Source organism: Helicoverpa armigera, chromosome 8 (assembly GCF_030705265.1).
Source record: "Helicoverpa armigera isolate CAAS_96S chromosome 8, ASM3070526v1, whole genome shotgun sequence".
In the NCBI taxonomy this organism is placed as follows: domain Eukaryota; kingdom Metazoa; phylum Arthropoda; class Insecta; order Lepidoptera; family Noctuidae; genus Helicoverpa; species Helicoverpa armigera.
In genome coordinates, this window is record NC_087127.1 from 1,477,279 (window position 1) to 1,495,051 (window position 17,773).

General features: G+C 34.5%; 2 protein-coding genes across 3 annotated transcripts in view; both read left to right on the forward strand.

Annotated features, from left to right (window-relative positions):
• Nucleotides 1–217: 217 nt before the first annotated feature.
• Nucleotides 218–7,905, forward strand: LOC110383739 (filaggrin-2). The gene is made up of 5 exons (XM_021344559.3): nucleotides 218–467; nucleotides 3,370–4,148; nucleotides 5,965–6,093; nucleotides 6,364–6,621; nucleotides 6,986–7,905. Exons 1-5 carry the CDS (start codon nucleotides 447–449, stop codon nucleotides 7,221–7,223), a joined length of 1,425 nt encoding a protein of 474 aa, XP_021200234.3. The 5' UTR covers nucleotides 218–446; the 3' UTR covers nucleotides 7,224–7,905.
• A 1,442-nt stretch (nucleotides 7,906–9,347) lies between these two features.
• The window catches only part of LOC110382737 (unconventional myosin IC), a 56,268-nt gene continuing 47,842 nt past the window's right edge, over nucleotides 9,348–17,773 (forward strand). Inside the window, exons 1-2 of one of the 2 annotated variants that reach the window (XM_049837960.2) lie at nucleotides 9,348–9,446; nucleotides 9,778–10,053. In XM_049837960.2, coding sequence (XP_049693917.1) covers nucleotides 9,806–10,053 — 248 coding nt within the window. In that variant the 5' untranslated portion in view covers nucleotides 9,348–9,446; nucleotides 9,778–9,805. Of the gene's footprint in view, nucleotides 9,447–9,777; nucleotides 10,054–14,172; nucleotides 14,518–17,773 lie in introns of those variants that run through there. The other variant, XM_049837961.2, reaches the window with a different exon arrangement.

Below are 17,773 nucleotides of genomic sequence, written 5' to 3' on the forward strand. Positions count from 1 at the left end.
ACTACAGTAACGGCTTAATTCATGGAGTTCAAATTACAACCTAACCGAACAGAGCACTTTGACCTCGTTAGATGACCCCATATTTCGGAAAATGGAGTCAAAAAACTGTCGATCAATTGTGCAGGATATATGGTAGTACCTTGACAATACCGACCCAGTAGGCCCTAGGCGGATGGCCGAACAAAACAAGCAACGATCGCCATAATTATTTTATAAGCGGGGGACGCATGCGCTGTGGCCAGTCCGCCATAACGCGTTCGCGCATCCACAGGCGCATAGACACGAAAATATATACAAAATACTTTTTGTACTTCGAAACTTTTTTCAATATGTAAAAGTTGGAGTTTTAAAAATAGAAGTCTTTTTTTATATATAGTTTTTTTTTGGAATAAGGATTTAAAATATGAACTTTACAGATTCTGATTTATAGTTAAGTTTTCAACAAAATGGAACGGTTTGTGATTCTGGTGAGTTTAATTTTACTATTACGAAAGCCTATTAAACAATGAGAATTCGAATAATGTATCTGCCTTCTCAAATATAGTTCTATATAAAGTACCTAAGCCTGAAGAGCTTTTTATACTCCCTTGGTTGATCGAGTCCTTTTTACATCATCTTAATAGTGGTTCATCAAGGCAAGACCAGTTTCCAATTCAGATGAAGTTCTATAAATAACTAAATTAGGGCAATTTTAAAGGACTCGAGCTTTCAATCGAATTATTTTGTAGAGCTGTTATTGTAGGTGGATTAGTATAAATGCTTCTATTATATCGAGCAATCAAATTGAGCTTCAATTATTGGTGGTATAGGTGAATGTGAAATATTTTTGTATTACCGAAAACTTAACTTATATTCCACTTAAATAGTATCGTCTATCGTCTAAAACTAAACTATTTCCTTACATATATTTTTTATATAGTTTTTGTCAGCAGCCCTTTATATCCGAACAACACTATTCCTAGTTGTGCCAAACCGTTACATCGCAGAGAGCATATTTGAATGGGTATTCCCATAAAATTAACAGTACCTAAGCAATTAATGTAGGAGCCACAATAGTACATAACTGTAAACTGAAGGTTTTACATATTGTATGGGTATTAGAATTATAAAGACGAGAGATAGTCGCGTGGACAACTGGACTTGCGTTTAACGTCTTCTAAATATTGGTTTTGCGGAGATTGAGGTGTATTTCTTAATTATTGGCGTATTAACGCGTCGTTTGAATAGTAAATTGGTGATTTACCTACGTTTAATAAGGTAAATACCAATTTCAAAGTGGAAACGTAAGGAAATACCTCTTATCTAAAACTAAACAACCTAAAAGGAACTCAGGAAGCGGAGTCATTATTTTATTGTCACGCATAACCGTCCCTTATAGAGCACCTACATGGTTCTAAACTTCTGGGCTTCTCATGCAGAAAAGTAATGAATGAGTGGCTGGCTTAATATTGATAGGTGCGGAAAGTTGAACATAGGTAATGTTAGACACCTTGCAAAAGGTTAAGTGGAGTAAAGAAAAGCGATTGGTTGATTGTCGTCGGTAAAAGGGTAAATAACTGTATATTTTCATAGATTTGAATGAGGACAATTACCTATAACCCAACCTAGAATTAGTATAATTAGTCGTCATTTATAAAAAACCCAAATTCATATTGAATGGATATAAAATTCAGACTATACAACGCTTACATTTTATACAAAATGACGTAAATTCCATGTCATAATTCGTAGGCCTACAATGCCGATCTTTTGTCTCCCATTAGTCCATGGCCGGCCACAATTATAAGCCGATTATACCAACGGATGTTAGTTAAACAATGCTAGTAAGCTCACTGACTAATGTGTATGTTTGTTTTATTATATAATTTGTTATATTTAGTCCTAATTCCCACGGCTTGGAGACAACTTGTATGGAAATGTAAATAGGTCTGTGGTGGGGTTTTAAGGTCGATATGTAGAACGGTTTTGAGGTAACGCACGAAACTTTTAGAGAAAAATGTAGGCCATTTTCCCCGATTTCTTTCAATATCTATGTATGGGAGCTACTGCACAGACGCGCATATGAAATAGGCCCCATAGATTATACACTTACTGGGAATGCTCTTTTGCTAAGTTTCAATGTAACATCTTACGTGACTTGAAAAAAGTATTATTTTGTTATCGATATACTGCTGATTTCAATAACAATTTATCTGTTGATAGGTTTACTAGTGATAGAATTATGAAAATTGCTCCATGTAAGATAGGTTGTATAGGTAAAGTCGAATATATATATATATATCTTATCTGCATATCTTTTGTAGACAAATCAACAGCTGCATAGGATATTGAACTTCGCAGGTGTATGTAAATTCTTCAGTAGTAGAAACTAGCACATTTTATAACAAACCCTAGACATTCACGATGATCACACAAATTAATCTTATCTAAGTACACATATGTATAAGGTCAAATTATTGTTAAACCCACAAATATATGCAAAAAATTCACCATCAAATGGCTCCCACCATGGTTATGACCTTTGAAACAATGGTATGATATCACATACGATCGAGTACAAAGAGAAAACTTCAACATGAAGGACACAACCTAATTTTGTATTGTTTCGATATAATTTAGTGCAGGAAAATGTTCAAGTATTGTTGATTTATGAGATAATGTTGCATCATTTGATTTTTTTGATAAATCATAAACTATACGAGCTTGAAAGGCAAGAGAAGACCGAGTACTCGTAGAAAATGCAAATATAGTATAAAAAGTGACATTAATTCATTTTTAAATATTTTTTTAAATCATTGAGGCTTGAGCGCTGTTGAGCTATGGCAGCCTTAAAGTATTTGTAAAGATGTAAGAGTTATGAGTACAGAGGAAGCAATCAAGTGAAGAGATATATCATGTAAATCCTTAATTGGTAACAGTTAGTCCCTTAGAATTGATTACAATATGGATGAAAAAATTACAAAAAATTATCATAATACATAGGTCAGTCAAAATAGGAAGTATGATGTTCCCATAAAAAAAGCTTAAATTACTCGTTAACAAGATACATTTCAAAGACAGACAGACAAATTACACAATTCATATTTACATTAAAACAATTACGTCCAGTTTTTCACAATACATGGCTACTTATCGACGCGGAAACAGCTGCACAAAAAACGATGAAACAATCCGTGCGCATAGTTAACGTAGCATGATATTGACTGATCTGATAAGATAATACTTGATGAGTAGGTAATGTTGTATTTATTAATGTTGCTCTTTTGTTCGCGGTTTGTTTATTTTTCATGTTTTCCACTATACTAAAAAGAGTTCCGTATTGTTTTAATAATAACACCTAAATGTGATATGGCAATTCATTTGTTTCAGGCTCTATTGGCCTTCATCGTACCCTGTCTACACTATACCTCAGCAGAAGAAACTGTCTTATCAGAAGTACTAACACCCAAAACTGAGGAACAGACAGACAAACTAAAAAGACAGAGCAGAAGTTACTACGACTACAGATATGGAGCACCACGGCCTATTTACGATAGGATAGAGTACGGCAGACAGGAGTACGACAGGCCTCGCTGCGGACGATGCGATGATCGCAGAGACGACGATGACGACTACGACAGACGCGACCGATACGACGACGACAGACGGGGACACAAACCGACATACGGTAACAGACACGACAATAAGAAAAACTATGATAGCGACGAAGATAGATACTCAGACAGAAAAGGTGGGAACAAAAATGGAACTGACGAGGATAATGGAGATGGTAAAAATGCGTATGACGATAAGGATAGCAGACCGAGTGGTAGCCGACGAGGGAGCGATAGAGACAGAGACAGGGATCGTGGAAGGGACAGAGATCGTGACAGGAGGAGAGGAGGAGATCGGTACGACGACAGAGAACGCTACAGACCAGACTATTACGACAGATTCCTAAGAGATCCTTATAGAGAAAGAGATTATTACGACGATTACCGAGGAAGAAGACCTTTGTATGATAGATATTATCCTAGCTATGATGATGGGTTGAGCAGATACGATGGTTATGGATATTCAGGAGTTAGAAGACCAGCTTATGATGACAGAGGATACGATGATGGTTATGGGGGCTACGGACCTAGCGCTGGCAGAGGGCCTCATGATAGGTAAGTGAAGCTATCATAAAATTAATATTTGTCTACGCTTTATCTAAAGTTATAAGTAGTGACCCAATTCTTCAAAGAGTATGTAGGTACGTAAGTCTACTAACAGTCAAAAGGGCGTACTATTTTGTCGGATTTCCCATCGGATCACCACAGTCGGATTTTATGGGCTTACAAAACAAAAGCAAGTACCAGCTCATGTACCTAAAATTACTTCATTATACCACACGTTAGAAGCAGACCATAAAATCAACTATTGCGAAGTTCATTCACATAAATAAACCAACAAAAGCGTGTCGGCTTAGTTGAAATAATGTCGAACATCGATATATGACGCTTTCACCTAAAATTGGGAATGGCAATACAAATTATGGAATGTAACGGTAAAGTTGCATAGGTTAGGTTATAGTTTCCCGCCATTCCGGCCGCCATTGTGATTTTATTGGGAAAATTGTTCATGTGATTATAGGTACTTTGTCATACTTACCTTTTGTTAGGTTTTTGGGTCTTTGTTCGAGTTTTGGATGCAGTTAGATTTGTTCGATTTGATGGCAATCTGCTTTCATTGTGCGAACATCTGGTTATTGATCTAGTTTTTGTTAATCAGCTTTATCAGGCTTTATCTCATATTTATCTTCTTACAATTCATTTTTTTCATACAATAGTGTATTTATGATTCCACAATACATATTTTTTTATCTAAGAATATATGTAATTGACTGACTTATTTATTCCGGAAAACGTACCTACTTTTACCGTATCATAACTTTCAGCTAGATGTGCGATTACTTGAAAATATCTCGTGAGAAACAACAACAGAATATTACGTACAAACAATAGTAACACAAACACGTAAATACCGTAAGTCTTTGACTAGATAATCTGGGATTCTTCTAATTCCATACAATTATCCAATTTGCAAGACAATCAGATGTTTCGCGGATTCAGGTTAACAGTACGCGGTAACTGTTACCTCAAACACATTCCTGGCTCAAGGAGTTAAGATTAAGCGCACGCGAAGCCACTTTTTGTTGAACGACTATACTGGGAATTAATTTTGACTTATAAATTCTGTGAAGCGGTTTCCTGTCTTCTCTTAAATAGGCCATGAATTGTTGTACCCAGTAGGCTTTTACTTTATTATTCAAGTTTTCATTCAGCTTTATAAATCCGCAATAGCATTTATCTGCTCAATACGCATCTATGCAAATAACGCACATTTCTTGTCACAAGAAATACCTACGAAAATCTAGACAAGCAGATCATTTCTTATATTTATTTTTGCAATTTATAATTAAATTGCTATTTCTCTGCTTACATATAAATAAATATCATAATCCCTATTTTCCAGTTAAATAACAGCTCTCCAGACCTGATTTTTATCCGAATGAACATGCTACGCAGACCGTGGTGCATTGTCTTGTCAACCATCCATGTTCCATGAAATTAATGCATTCAAGGGGTGCATATTATGCTGCCCAGTTGTATGCAAATAAGAAATATTTTTCCATAATAGTGTAACTTGGCTTTATAAAGTACCTCCGTAATGAAAAAGTCAGCACTATTTAGTAGCCCAATGTGCGTGTACTCTTAATTTGCGAAGCGGTATCTATATTTTTTCTGCCACCATTTTGTTTTTTCCGTTGGCTGGTCACGGGTTGACGGTTACTGACCGTTTGTTTCCTTTCTGTTCGAATTTTAAACAGAGGTCGAAGCACCTAGTTTTTTTTAATAATTCTCTATTCAAACGTGCACCATAGACATTGATAACGTCAATTAATCCAGCCAGTATTTTAGTAAAAAGTTTGGTATGTTTTAGTTTCAGGCCTTGGGATGAAACTTACCGGGGTCAAGCGGGTTGGGACGCGGGTGGCAGAGGCTATTATTTCGCATCGGGTAGGCCTGATGCTGCTCCCGCTGCAGGCTGGGGTCGTCCTGAGTACGCCAGGTAATCACAATAGATCATTTGACTTATCCAGATAGACTTACAATAGGGGATCGAGAGTTACAGTAGATGTTATTTGCATCTTTTATTTTACATAAATTTCTTTCTAATCCTTCGAAACATTTTTAAAGTTACTCTTATCATAGAAGTCGAAAAATATCTTGATAGCACTTACACCACCACTTTTAGCTCCAATCTCCAAAAGCATCAGAATATGAAACTCTACTGATTCAAAGCAATTTGATTAATTCACAATATTTTCCACATCCACAGACCACAAGACACAGGCTACCAGACCGCTGGCTACTCTGGTTACGCGGGCTCCTACCGGGACCCCTACGCCCAAGGCAGTAGTGGCTACACTGCCAGCGCTGGGTACGGCCAAGGAGCAGGCTATGGCCAGCCAAGTGCGGCTTATGGCCAAGCTGCGGCCTACGGGCAGAGCTTTGCAGGGTACGGGCAGAGTAGTGGGTATGGACAGGGGAGCGGGTGGCATAGTGTGGGGGAGAGGAGACCTTATAGGGATGAGAGGTGAGGAAGTTTTACTAGCGTTTTTTTTATGAGGAAATGTTGAAGGATAAATATGATGACAGAGTTTCACCCACTCTAGTTTTTTTTGGATCAGATTGAAACTCTTATTTCATCGAGTTATATACAGTTCAAATCGAAGGTCTTGATTAATGGCGTGGATACCAGATATAGGAATTTGACATAAAGAGGCTAGAGTTACAACACTTTTTCTAAAAAGCAAATCCAACTTATTGAAATCTGCAGTAAGTTGTTCTAACTGATAGATAGTTTAAAGAATCTTTTGTTTCGCTGACATTTGAAAACGTGCCGACCTTATTTTACCGAAATATATTAATTGAAACAAAATACCTTTTTCCATTTCCAGTTCCGTAAAGAAACTCGAAAACCGAGACAACTACAACCAAGAAACAGGTCGCAATCAGAACAGCTTTGACCAATCCAGTCGACAGCCAGCTAGCTACGGCCAGACTTCTAACTACGGGCAGTCCTACCAGCAGGTCTACGGAAGCAGCAGCACAACTCCTGGCACCAGCTACCTGTTCCAGAGGGAAGATGAACAGGTCACGGTCAAAGATGTTGAGACTACTAAGCCGCCATCTTAGATTTTTGTATTCTGTATTTGAATTTCGAATTTTGTGCCCGTTTTAAAAAGAATAAAAATGTTGTTTGTGGAATTTCTTTGATGAATTTGTGGATTGTAGTGGTCTTAGAAAGATTTTTTTTTATATGTATGGTAGTGAGCGATCTTAACTGTGACCTAACTAGTGTACGATCAAAGATCATAATATTCATAATCATTAGGATAAATCTAAATCCTACAATTTGGTTACGTTCTGTAAAACCGAATAATTCAAGTACCTTTTGCCTTCAGGTACTAGGTACCTTTATTTTCGTTTATAAATTACGGCAAATTACTTAAGTAAGTCAACCGTGAAATATGCCAACAATTCTCTTAAATATACAGTTCTCATATCATCTTATGTATGTATATCTAGTTATCAGTATTTTCTTTCAGTCTTTATTTTGATATGAAATATAGGAGAATTCGGCTCTATTTAACGTGTCGTAGAGTTGCATTGATTGGAGGATAGAGTAAGGAGTTGTCTCAAAAGAATTTTTCATTTTTAATCTAAACTCAAATAAGTAAACAATTTTTGTTTGAGTTTATCAAGAGATTCTGCACAAAAGACTCATTAATTTGTGTGAGGCCGTCGCACTTCGTCACTGAACTACGGCCTTACACAACTATGCCTAGTACTAAGTGTGTGCTTCCCACAATTAGACATAGAGTTATTTAATTATTGATTACGTATTAAGTAATAAAGTAATTTAATTATGGTCTTTGTTTTATTTAATCGTCTCCACACATTGGTGCTTGCCAATTCACCTTCACTTAGATCTCTTACTTTACTAAACGCTGTCCTGTACAGATCGTTATAGTAAAATGTTTGCTGAGGAATGGAAGAAAATATTATTTTCGTGAAAAATCTATCTTTCTTTCGATTTATGTAAATTGTAAGGCAAGAAATGCAAAAATGTTACAGGAATAAAATATGTTATTCCAAGAAATAATGTAATTAAGCCCTACGAAATGTAAAAACAGCGTCTTCTTACACTTAGGTAAACTAGCTGTAAACCTGAAATTAGATTGTTCAAGGGTTAAACCATTTCCCTATAAAACTTTTAGGTTTACCGTGAAAGTACTACCGACAAGCAATTATTTGGAAGTGGACTTTTTAAATGTGTGCCTTGGCAGCGCCATCTTTTGTCGAATAGAAGAACTAATGAGTTTGTTACATAGCGTTAGTTAACTACAAATGTGTTCTTTTCTAATCGTGTTTTTATTAAGCCTGTTGTGTAACAGAGGGCATTGTTTATATCGTACTTCAGCCCCTTAGAATTAGTTTTTAGATACTATATGCGTACTTACATAGAGTTAAGTCTCCTAACAAAAAAATATAGCAATCCTCTCACATGTAGCTTTAATCTTTAAAGTTATCTTTGCTATTTTAACGCGACACCTCGCATTAGTTTTAAGTTACTTATATAAAATATGTATAAGTGTATGTTTTAATGTTATAATATTTGTGTATTGTATTTTTCTATGGGCCTTAGATGCCTGATTCAAATAAATAAATAAATTAATTGTTTTTCTGCCGTATCCTAGAAACAATTTGTATTTTTGTAATTAACAACGAATATTATTTGTCTGTCTAAACATTCATTATACATATATCGCTGTCTGTTTTTCATAATGCACATTGCACATACTTACGTCTACATTAATTTCAGTAGGTAATTCATCATTAAATAATTTCTAAATAAACAAATGCATAACCATGGAATATATGTAAATATAAGGAATTAATATGTCTGTTTTTCAAGCACGTTTAATGTAGATGCTTACTGGTAACACATTAGTCACTAATCATTAAGATTGCCTTAATCACCACTGATTGACTATCGGACTACATAAAATTGGAGTATTTGATGACTAGCGATTTAAAGATACCAACAAGTTTTAATCCCTTTTATGTTATTTTTAAACTAATAATATCAGGATTAGTCCCAACTTATGTTTCTTTTGGTAAGTATTTCAATGGCGTTTGCAAAATCAAGGCGGATTGCCGCTTTAATTTTGTTACCAAAATATGTAGGTATTGGTGAAATTATCAATTTATTGTATTACTATCGCAACAACACATTATAGTAAGAATGTGAATTACCTACTTATTGATTGGAACAATTAACTGTAGATATGATAAAAGGATTATTTTTTATATCAGATAAATGGCCGACAATCGTCCACTTGGCATCGGATTCTTGTAAGGACATAGTCTTACTTATTTTAAATATATTTTTAACTAATATCATTAATTAAACAATTTTAGGTCTTTATATTTACAAAGTAAAATACAGTGATAAAAATATGAACCGCGAGTGATTTTTTTTAAGCTTGTTTTTGGCAACAGAATATATAATTTTGCTACTTAAATTCTAACTGTCCCTTTTGCATAAATTATTGCAATTTTTCTTTTTTTTTAAAAGTCGCAATAATTTATACCGTAAACAATCCGATATTTAACTTAATAATCAGAACAATTCTGTTGCCAAAAATAAAACAGTTAAAAAATAAATAAATAAATGTTTAAATAGGTCGCGGTAAATCGGATTAGTTAGAACGATGTCGGACTCAGTGACAGTGGCGGAACAGCCCGCACAGGACTCTGTAACAAGCACTCAAGTGACAGTGGAAGTCACCGTTAACAGCGAACCCCTGACGCGAGACAGCAAGGCTGCGACGCAAGACAATGAGGCTGCGACGCAAGACAGCGAGGCTTCGACGCAAGACAGCGGCGTCGAGCTCAAGGAAGCGCTGCTGCAAGTCGTCGCTGACAACGAGGGGGCTATGCTTTTGAAGAACATGAATGAGTGAGTACTTTATAACTTAACAAACTTTGATCATGGTGAAAATATTGTCAAAAAAAGTTTAAATCCAAAAAGTCCAAATTAGTGATCATGAACCCAAAACGTGTAACGTCACAATTGATTTACACGTCTACAAATCCTTGAGAATCCGTTTCAAATCATATAATTATGTGTTTTATCGCGAAAGACATTTATTATCACAATATAAGTTACTTACGTAAGCGATAAAGTAAATAGAGTGTATTATTTACTAGAAATATTACAGGCAACACTTATCGTGAATATCTTGTGATTGGTTTAAATGTTGGCGGTGAATCATTAATTCTTTACACAACTTGAATATATAATGTGTTGCTACATTTTACTTGATTGTTATCGAACCTATCTTTGTTCAAGGTCTTTATGCTAACGTCTGTTGGTAACGGACAAATGTTTTTTAATCATATGCAATACTAGTTTAATTTAGGTTCGATAAATATTTGGGGAATTAAGCCGGCTTTTCAATAGAGTGCAGGTTTTCTACTTTACTATTTTCCTTTTTTTTTTCTTAAACTTCATTGTCTACACTTTAATACATAGGTATATAACATATGGCTAGAACCATAATAAATCGTTAAAATTTTCCGAAGAAGAGATATTATGCCATCTCCATAAGAACTTCTTTGCTTATAAGGACACTTAATTTAACTTAAGATATTTACTTTGCTTACTTTTAATTTAAGATATTTTTATTAAAATAATCCTAAATTTTAACCCTTTTATATGTTTTAATAATGTTATACCAGAATCCTATGAAAATTAGTAGAGTTTTAACAACCGCTTCTTCGTCAAAAGTTATCACTCGTAGGTAATCAAAACGAATCTTATTCATAGGAACGTGATAGGAATCAAGCACTAAGCAACAATACAGAAGTAAACTATAGTAGGCAGCATAATTCCACGATGAAAGATGGCAGATTAGAATGCTATCTATCTATCTGGGCAGAATGATGATGACATGATACATCATACAAATAACTAAGAACACACATCTAGATTTGACGTAACATTACCTACATATGTGAGAGATATTACGACAAACAGAAAGGCATGCGACCGCCGCAAATGTAAGCAATCTATATTAATTGAAGACTGTTCACTCTCATATCGGCTCATTGATTGTACATGTCGTTTATTAATTTATGATGAGACAAGAAACAAATGAGTAAAGAATTAGGCGGGTGATTGCATAATATTAATACGTATGTACCAAAGCATTGACGAACTTCTTAAATGATAAAAGGCAATGTGTACAGAGATACGTTTCGTTTTTACATACCCTAAGGCGTCGTCCTAATTGGCAGCGATCGAACGATGACACGATGCGTTCTCGTCGTTCGATGAGTTCAAACATACAGATTTCATCAGAGTGTCCTATTTGAACCTCGCAAGTGAGATCGTGAGATGAAAAACGCATCGCGCCATCGTGCGATCGCTCCTAATTAGGACGACGCCTAAGAAAAACTTTTTGAACGAGAATATAAAAAAATAAAAAAAAAATATTCAAAAAATGAAAATGGAAGATATTTTAAATTAATGGAGCAACCTGAAGCTTAAGAATGGGATTGCCATTTAAAAATCCCATTGTTTGGTAAAACACAATTAACTTAGAGATGCCAACTAATTGTATGGTGCTGTAAATATTTCAATTTTATGAGGAATAAGTTTTGTTTGCCTATTGTCTTTGGCAAGAGAACATTCCGGTACAGGAATTCATTGGACGAAGAGACTGTACGTTTCATAAATATTTTTTATATAACACTAAAGTTTAATATATACCTTACAGAACCCATTTTATTTTCTTATAGATGTTGTAATTACGTTGCGGTAAATATATATATTTTTTTATTAATAAGAATCTTGATTAATGTAATGATGATGGAATATGGATAGATGACCTAGCGAAAATCGGATCGGACACAGTATTGAACCCTGTGGCACGCCTAATAAACGTTAACTGTATTTAGTTTAAATATTATGATATGCTACAATCAAGAGATAATATTTTGTGAAAAGTCTCATGCTTTCAGTATCTAACTAGCTTGCCCCCACAATTAAACATTTTCAACTTCCTTAAATACAATATATTAGTTATCCAGTGACATGTTTCTATCAAATTATTAGTAAATTAACTCTAATCGAAATAATCTTTAGATAAAATGTGATAAAAACGACGGGAAGATAACTGATAGGTAATGGTAATTTAAATAATGTTTATCTACTGTTTTCAAATAAACTGATTACTTACCTACGTGGTTATTGGCATTTTAAAATAATTTAGAACTTAATTATTTCATAATGAGGTTTTTCGTTGGTTATGAGAATTAGGACCCTGAATTATCATGCGTTTTTGGATAACACCTACATATGTATATTGTAGAGGTTTTTAAAGGTAAAGTAAAGGCTATTTTTGGAGTTTGTGTGAATTTTAAGTTTGTGATGTATCACTATTTTGAAAACATATTGCATCAATCCCAAATAATTTTGAACAAACAGGAAGGAGGATCAGGTATAATCAAAAAGGAAAGTTCGGAATATCAGAATTATTAGGACAATCTTGCAGCCAAGGCCACCGTTATACATTCGGCATTTACGGCTGATAAACTTATAGATAAATTACAATATGCTAGATAAGATGCCAGATAAAAACATTCTACCTACCAGCTGTTTTTGCGGGTTCATACTTAAAGAGAAAATCCTGAAAGTATTTATTAAGAAGTGATAAATAAACCTTTTGTAACAATCATCATAAAAAAAATATTAACACCATGGGATGGCGTAAAAATTACGAACATCGATACAATAAAAACTGTTCCTGTAAACTGAAGAGCATAAACTAGATCTATCCGTGCTCTGAAAAAGAAACATTTAAAGAATTTAAAGAAAATTGCAATAATTTTTAATCTAAAAGCCTGATAAGTATAGAAGTAGTAATGTCTCTCTCAGGAAAATAAAGAACCAAGTTTACCTTACGAGATCGCACTTACCAATGTCTGCAAAAACATTTACTGGTGACATAGTCTTTTATACAATTCTTTAAGGTCGACTTTCCTATAACACAGCTGCATTAACAGTTGAACATGGGGTACCGTTTCAAAAGACGAACACACTATTTAATGTGTCTCACTGTGTTCTTTTACGACCGTTCCCAATATGCAATCTATCTGTGGTTTAACTTACTGGAGATAGGAATTTGACATTACTTGTGTATATGGGGCTAGTTGCTGTCGAGTTTGTTCCACCACTTCTTCTTCCCAGCAAAAACACATAGAAGTGATGAAGGGCGGGCATTTTGAGGGCGGTCTTTTGTAAATTTGACCTTCAAAATGTGCTGATTTTCAGCTTACTTTGAATAAATGACTTGATTTTAATTTTTTGATGTCTAACGTCAAAATTCTATCTCTAGTAAGCAAATCAACAGATATAATATTGGGAATTGGGTGTTAGTGTTGATCTTAAAGTTAAAGATGATAATGAATTATCTTATGATTCATATATAGAAGTGTTTTGTTTAGACAGTTTCAGAGATATTGTTGATAGGTGTAAGATAAAACTTGACTTTTGTTCTCCTAAAGGATTAGGAAGATAGGATAAACTAAAATGTTGATACATAACTGTTAGATGATATAGTATGAGTAGGTATTCTTCCTGATAATATTGCTTTACATTTTTATTGCAAACGTGATTGACTGCAGTGGAAGATCTCGTCCATCACCTTTAAAGCAATTTCTATTCATTTCAATTTATGCATTGTTCTATTGGATTTGTGTCAGAACAGTTTTTCATTTACCTCTATTCAAAGGAATAAAATTCTTTAGATCTGAAAATCTTACGAATAATGATTATTCATTATGATTCAGAACTTAGGAATCATTAGTTAAGGTTGTATCTACTAGCAAACTGTCATGTGTAAGCTACATAATTTCTTTGTAGCTACCTCATTAAGACCAACTTCTTCAAGTGAGCGTCGTTGAACTTTATCAAAAGTCAGCACAATCTTATGAGAAGTATTTATTTATCTGCCCACACATGTGTGCTTAGCAGGAATACACAGCACAATGATGACACAATGTGCGCTCTCACTTGACCGGACCGCGCCAGTTCAGTACGGTGCCAACTCCCGCGGAGTTTCCATGTCAGTCGCCACAACGCTGGCCGTTAGCGATACAAAACTTTTTTAAACTCCGACCTCGCTCGAACTTAAAAATAAAAATTGAGCGGGAAAAGTGACAAGTGGAAAGAAAAAAGATAGTTTTTTAGCAGTTGAAATTCTTTCAAGTGTACCTCAAAATTGTGTGTTGTAGATAAGAAGTGATAAATAAATCGATAGGCCACATGTTATAAGGTGTATTGCAGGTTATTTTTCGTGTTGTGATGCACCGCGGGGTGTCGAATGTTTTGGAGTAAGCAAGTTTCGGTTTGAGCAAGGTGAGTCTTGTATCTTAGAGGTCATTGACTTGCAACTTTTTCAGGCTACTCACGATGCGAATTGATCCGATGATAAATTCGGCCGGCACCGATTGCGGTTGTGATTGAATCTTGGTTTTTAAGGATGCAAAAAATATATTTGCAACTTTTATTAAACTTTTGTCGAATACGTACAAAGTTACTTACTTCATATTGTCATTGAATCTGTATCTATACTAATCTTTAATTTTGATCAGCAAGACTTTGAGAAAATAGTCGGGTTGATTGTGATCAAAGGTTTGCCTATTGTTTAATGAAAAAAAAAAGTTACAGAGAAATATTCACTTCATCAGTGACATTAATTATTAGTAAGGCTTTGTCAGGGGGTATCTTTAGGGGGGGAGTTAGAGTCTCACCTGCAGTCTAATTCAACATTTTATATAACGGGTGCGAGGCTTTCAATTAATATTCAGGATTTACCTTCGTCATTACGGATATTCCAGCCTTCTTAGAAGTGCCTACACTAACTTCGTCATACTTATGTCCTAAATACGTTAAAAATTCATTAGAACTTAACGACGGTATTTTCCACCAATAGGTGATAGGAATGGAATTTATGATGTTCCTACCTACTTAAAGAAGAATTTGAAAAGGAGTCATAGCTCACGCATAATACTAAGAATGAGAGAGTATGTAAAGCCTTTAAGTTAGAAGACGACATAATGTTTTCTAGCATTAGCAGTACCATCATCACTTCCTCCTCTAAGTAGGAAATAAATGAATGTAATAGTAAATTAAATTATCGTTATGTGTTCTGTCTACCACTATCGTCATGATAGACGATAGACCAGGAAAGAGTTGAAAGGTATTTAACAATGAATCATAATTCATAGACTAGGTGGTATGGAAGAAAATCTTTAACCTAACCTTTTGCCACATATTGGGAAAATATATTGTCTATAGACATGGCTATAATACTTGAGAATGTTAGAAATATAAGGCACTAACTGAGGAATTCTAACAAACAGCTATTCGCAATGACATCCAGCGAGTCAATAGTATAGGTTTGTGATTCATCATGTTTGTTCGTTAATGTAAATATTTTAATTAGTGATGTCATATCTGTTCTACGATGTCATTGTTACCAAGCCTCACAAGGGTTTCACTAAGTATTGTTAACATTGCCTCGAGGAAGGCAGGAATAAATATAAATAATAAGTTCTGTTAGACCTTTCTATAAAGACATAGAAACAATCCATATAAAACTATGAATAGAATCCCATAGATGTGTGTTGATGTCATATTTTTATAATCCGGTGTTATATGTACTTACAGACAGCAGGTCAATCTACCCGAATCGTCCAATTTTTACAATCGAAAATTAACTATCCACTAATTGTGATAAGGTTGAAAATCTATTGAAGAAATTTGAGAGATTGAGGTAGGTTGATGTGCTGTCTTACCTCATAGACATAATATATATGACAAGTAAGAGATACCTAATAGACGACAGCACATCAACCACATCATCTATATAAAAATACAGATTCAGAAATGCCGGATTCAGTGACACAGGAAATTCTCAAAGAAGTTGAATATTTTAAAGATGAGTCGTAATTTAGAGAAAAAATGTGTTAGACAGAATTCACACATGTATCTAAATAAAGTGTAGGTATAATTTGCATTGCAACGAAATTAGCTAGTCTGAATTTAGATTTGTATGTACCTGACCTCTGACCGGCAAAATAATTTTGTAATCTGTAGTCAAAATACTGTCTGGGAGGATCGTGTAGATATCTTTTGGGCATACCGTTAATTCTTTACTATCTTAAAGTATTTCAATCAGGACAATAAATTGACTTTGATCATGTTGTCTTAATCTGCCTAGCCAAATTATCGTGCCTTCCGAAAGACAGAAGAACTCGTCATGGCAAGATGGTCACCTATCTACAGACCGACCGTTCCAAGCGTTGCTTAACCCTATGAACGATCGAATCGAATAAAAAGATTAATAAAACATTTTTATTTGCCAACATCCTCATTATCTTTTTAATCATCATTTACGCCGGTTCCATTTAATAATATTTGTGTTGCAAATCTATTATTGAAATGTTACTGACCAATTTGATCACTTAAGTGTCGGTTACGCAAATAGATTGGAATCAATCTATCTATTGGTGTATATCTATCGTTACTAATGTGTTCAATTGATCGATCGGCTTTCACTATGAGCACGATCTTAGGTTATCTATGCTTTTAAGGATAGACAAACTTAATGTTCGCTACTATTACTAGGCAGGTACTTTTGGAGTTCGAATTGAAATCAATGCACATTTTTTTTCATCAAAGGGTCCTCCAAAGGCGTGCAGTAACATAAATGTAGATATTGATGAATATCATTAAATTATTTATATTCATGAAACATTAAATTATAAACTATCAATATAATATTTAAAATACAGAAATTAAACTTAACACCGCAGTAAAAACCTTGATCATGTCTCCGCAATAACATGAACACTAAACACCTAATTTATAAACATTTTCGTTTCGTCTTAACACTCAGATTCTCTGAGAAAACTGTAAAGAGAGATTTACGACATTAAAGGCAAAAGGCAATAAAACTGTTTATTGGCAATGGTATGAAAACTATTGCATATTAAATGGCACCGCATTGCGTGCACGCAGGGTTAAGGTGCGTTTTAGAAGCGAGTTGCCGACTGCAACTGCTGACACATGCTGCTGGCGGCTTCGATCCAAAACGATTTCATAAAAAGCAGTGGTGCAGCTGCGGCACGTGCGGTCGGCAGTTGCAGTCGACAGCTCGCTTGCAAAACGTACCTTTATATAGCTATGGTATAATTACGTTGACTGTATGAACTCCATGACCTCAGATATTTAACTGTTGAATACACACTCCTTGGGAACACAGAACTATATCATCTGCTTTTGATCTTATCGCTTTTATAATAAGATCAAAGTCCACGATATTGTTGTATCTGTATTTCTTTGAATTAGAATGTTATAAACAATTGTTTGTATTTTTTTTTGTTTAATCTCAAAGTATATGAGTATATCCGGCTCCGTGTAATCTTTTTACTTCTACTCGTAATATTCTGTTCAGAATTTCATGCTTCATTTACAATTAACATCAGGACATTAGTACATCTTTCTTTTCCCCAGTAATTTGAAGTAATCGATATGAAAATTAATAACATTAGACCAATCAATAAATATTTTTATTCAATTACACACAATTTTTACATGAAGTTTACTC

Bases quoted from the DNA above. Each gene is read 5' to 3' on its own strand.
- LOC110383739 (XM_021344559.3), top strand. From the start codon at position 447: ATGGAACGGTTTGTGATTCTG. The intron at 468-3,369 runs GTGAGTTTAATT...CATTTGTTTCAG, and splicing joins TGGAACGGTTTGTGATTCTG to GCTCTATTGGCCTTCATCGT. The intron at 6,622-6,985 runs GTGAGGAAGTTT...TTCCATTTCCAG, and splicing joins AGACCTTATAGGGATGAGAG to TTCCGTAAAGAAACTCGAAA.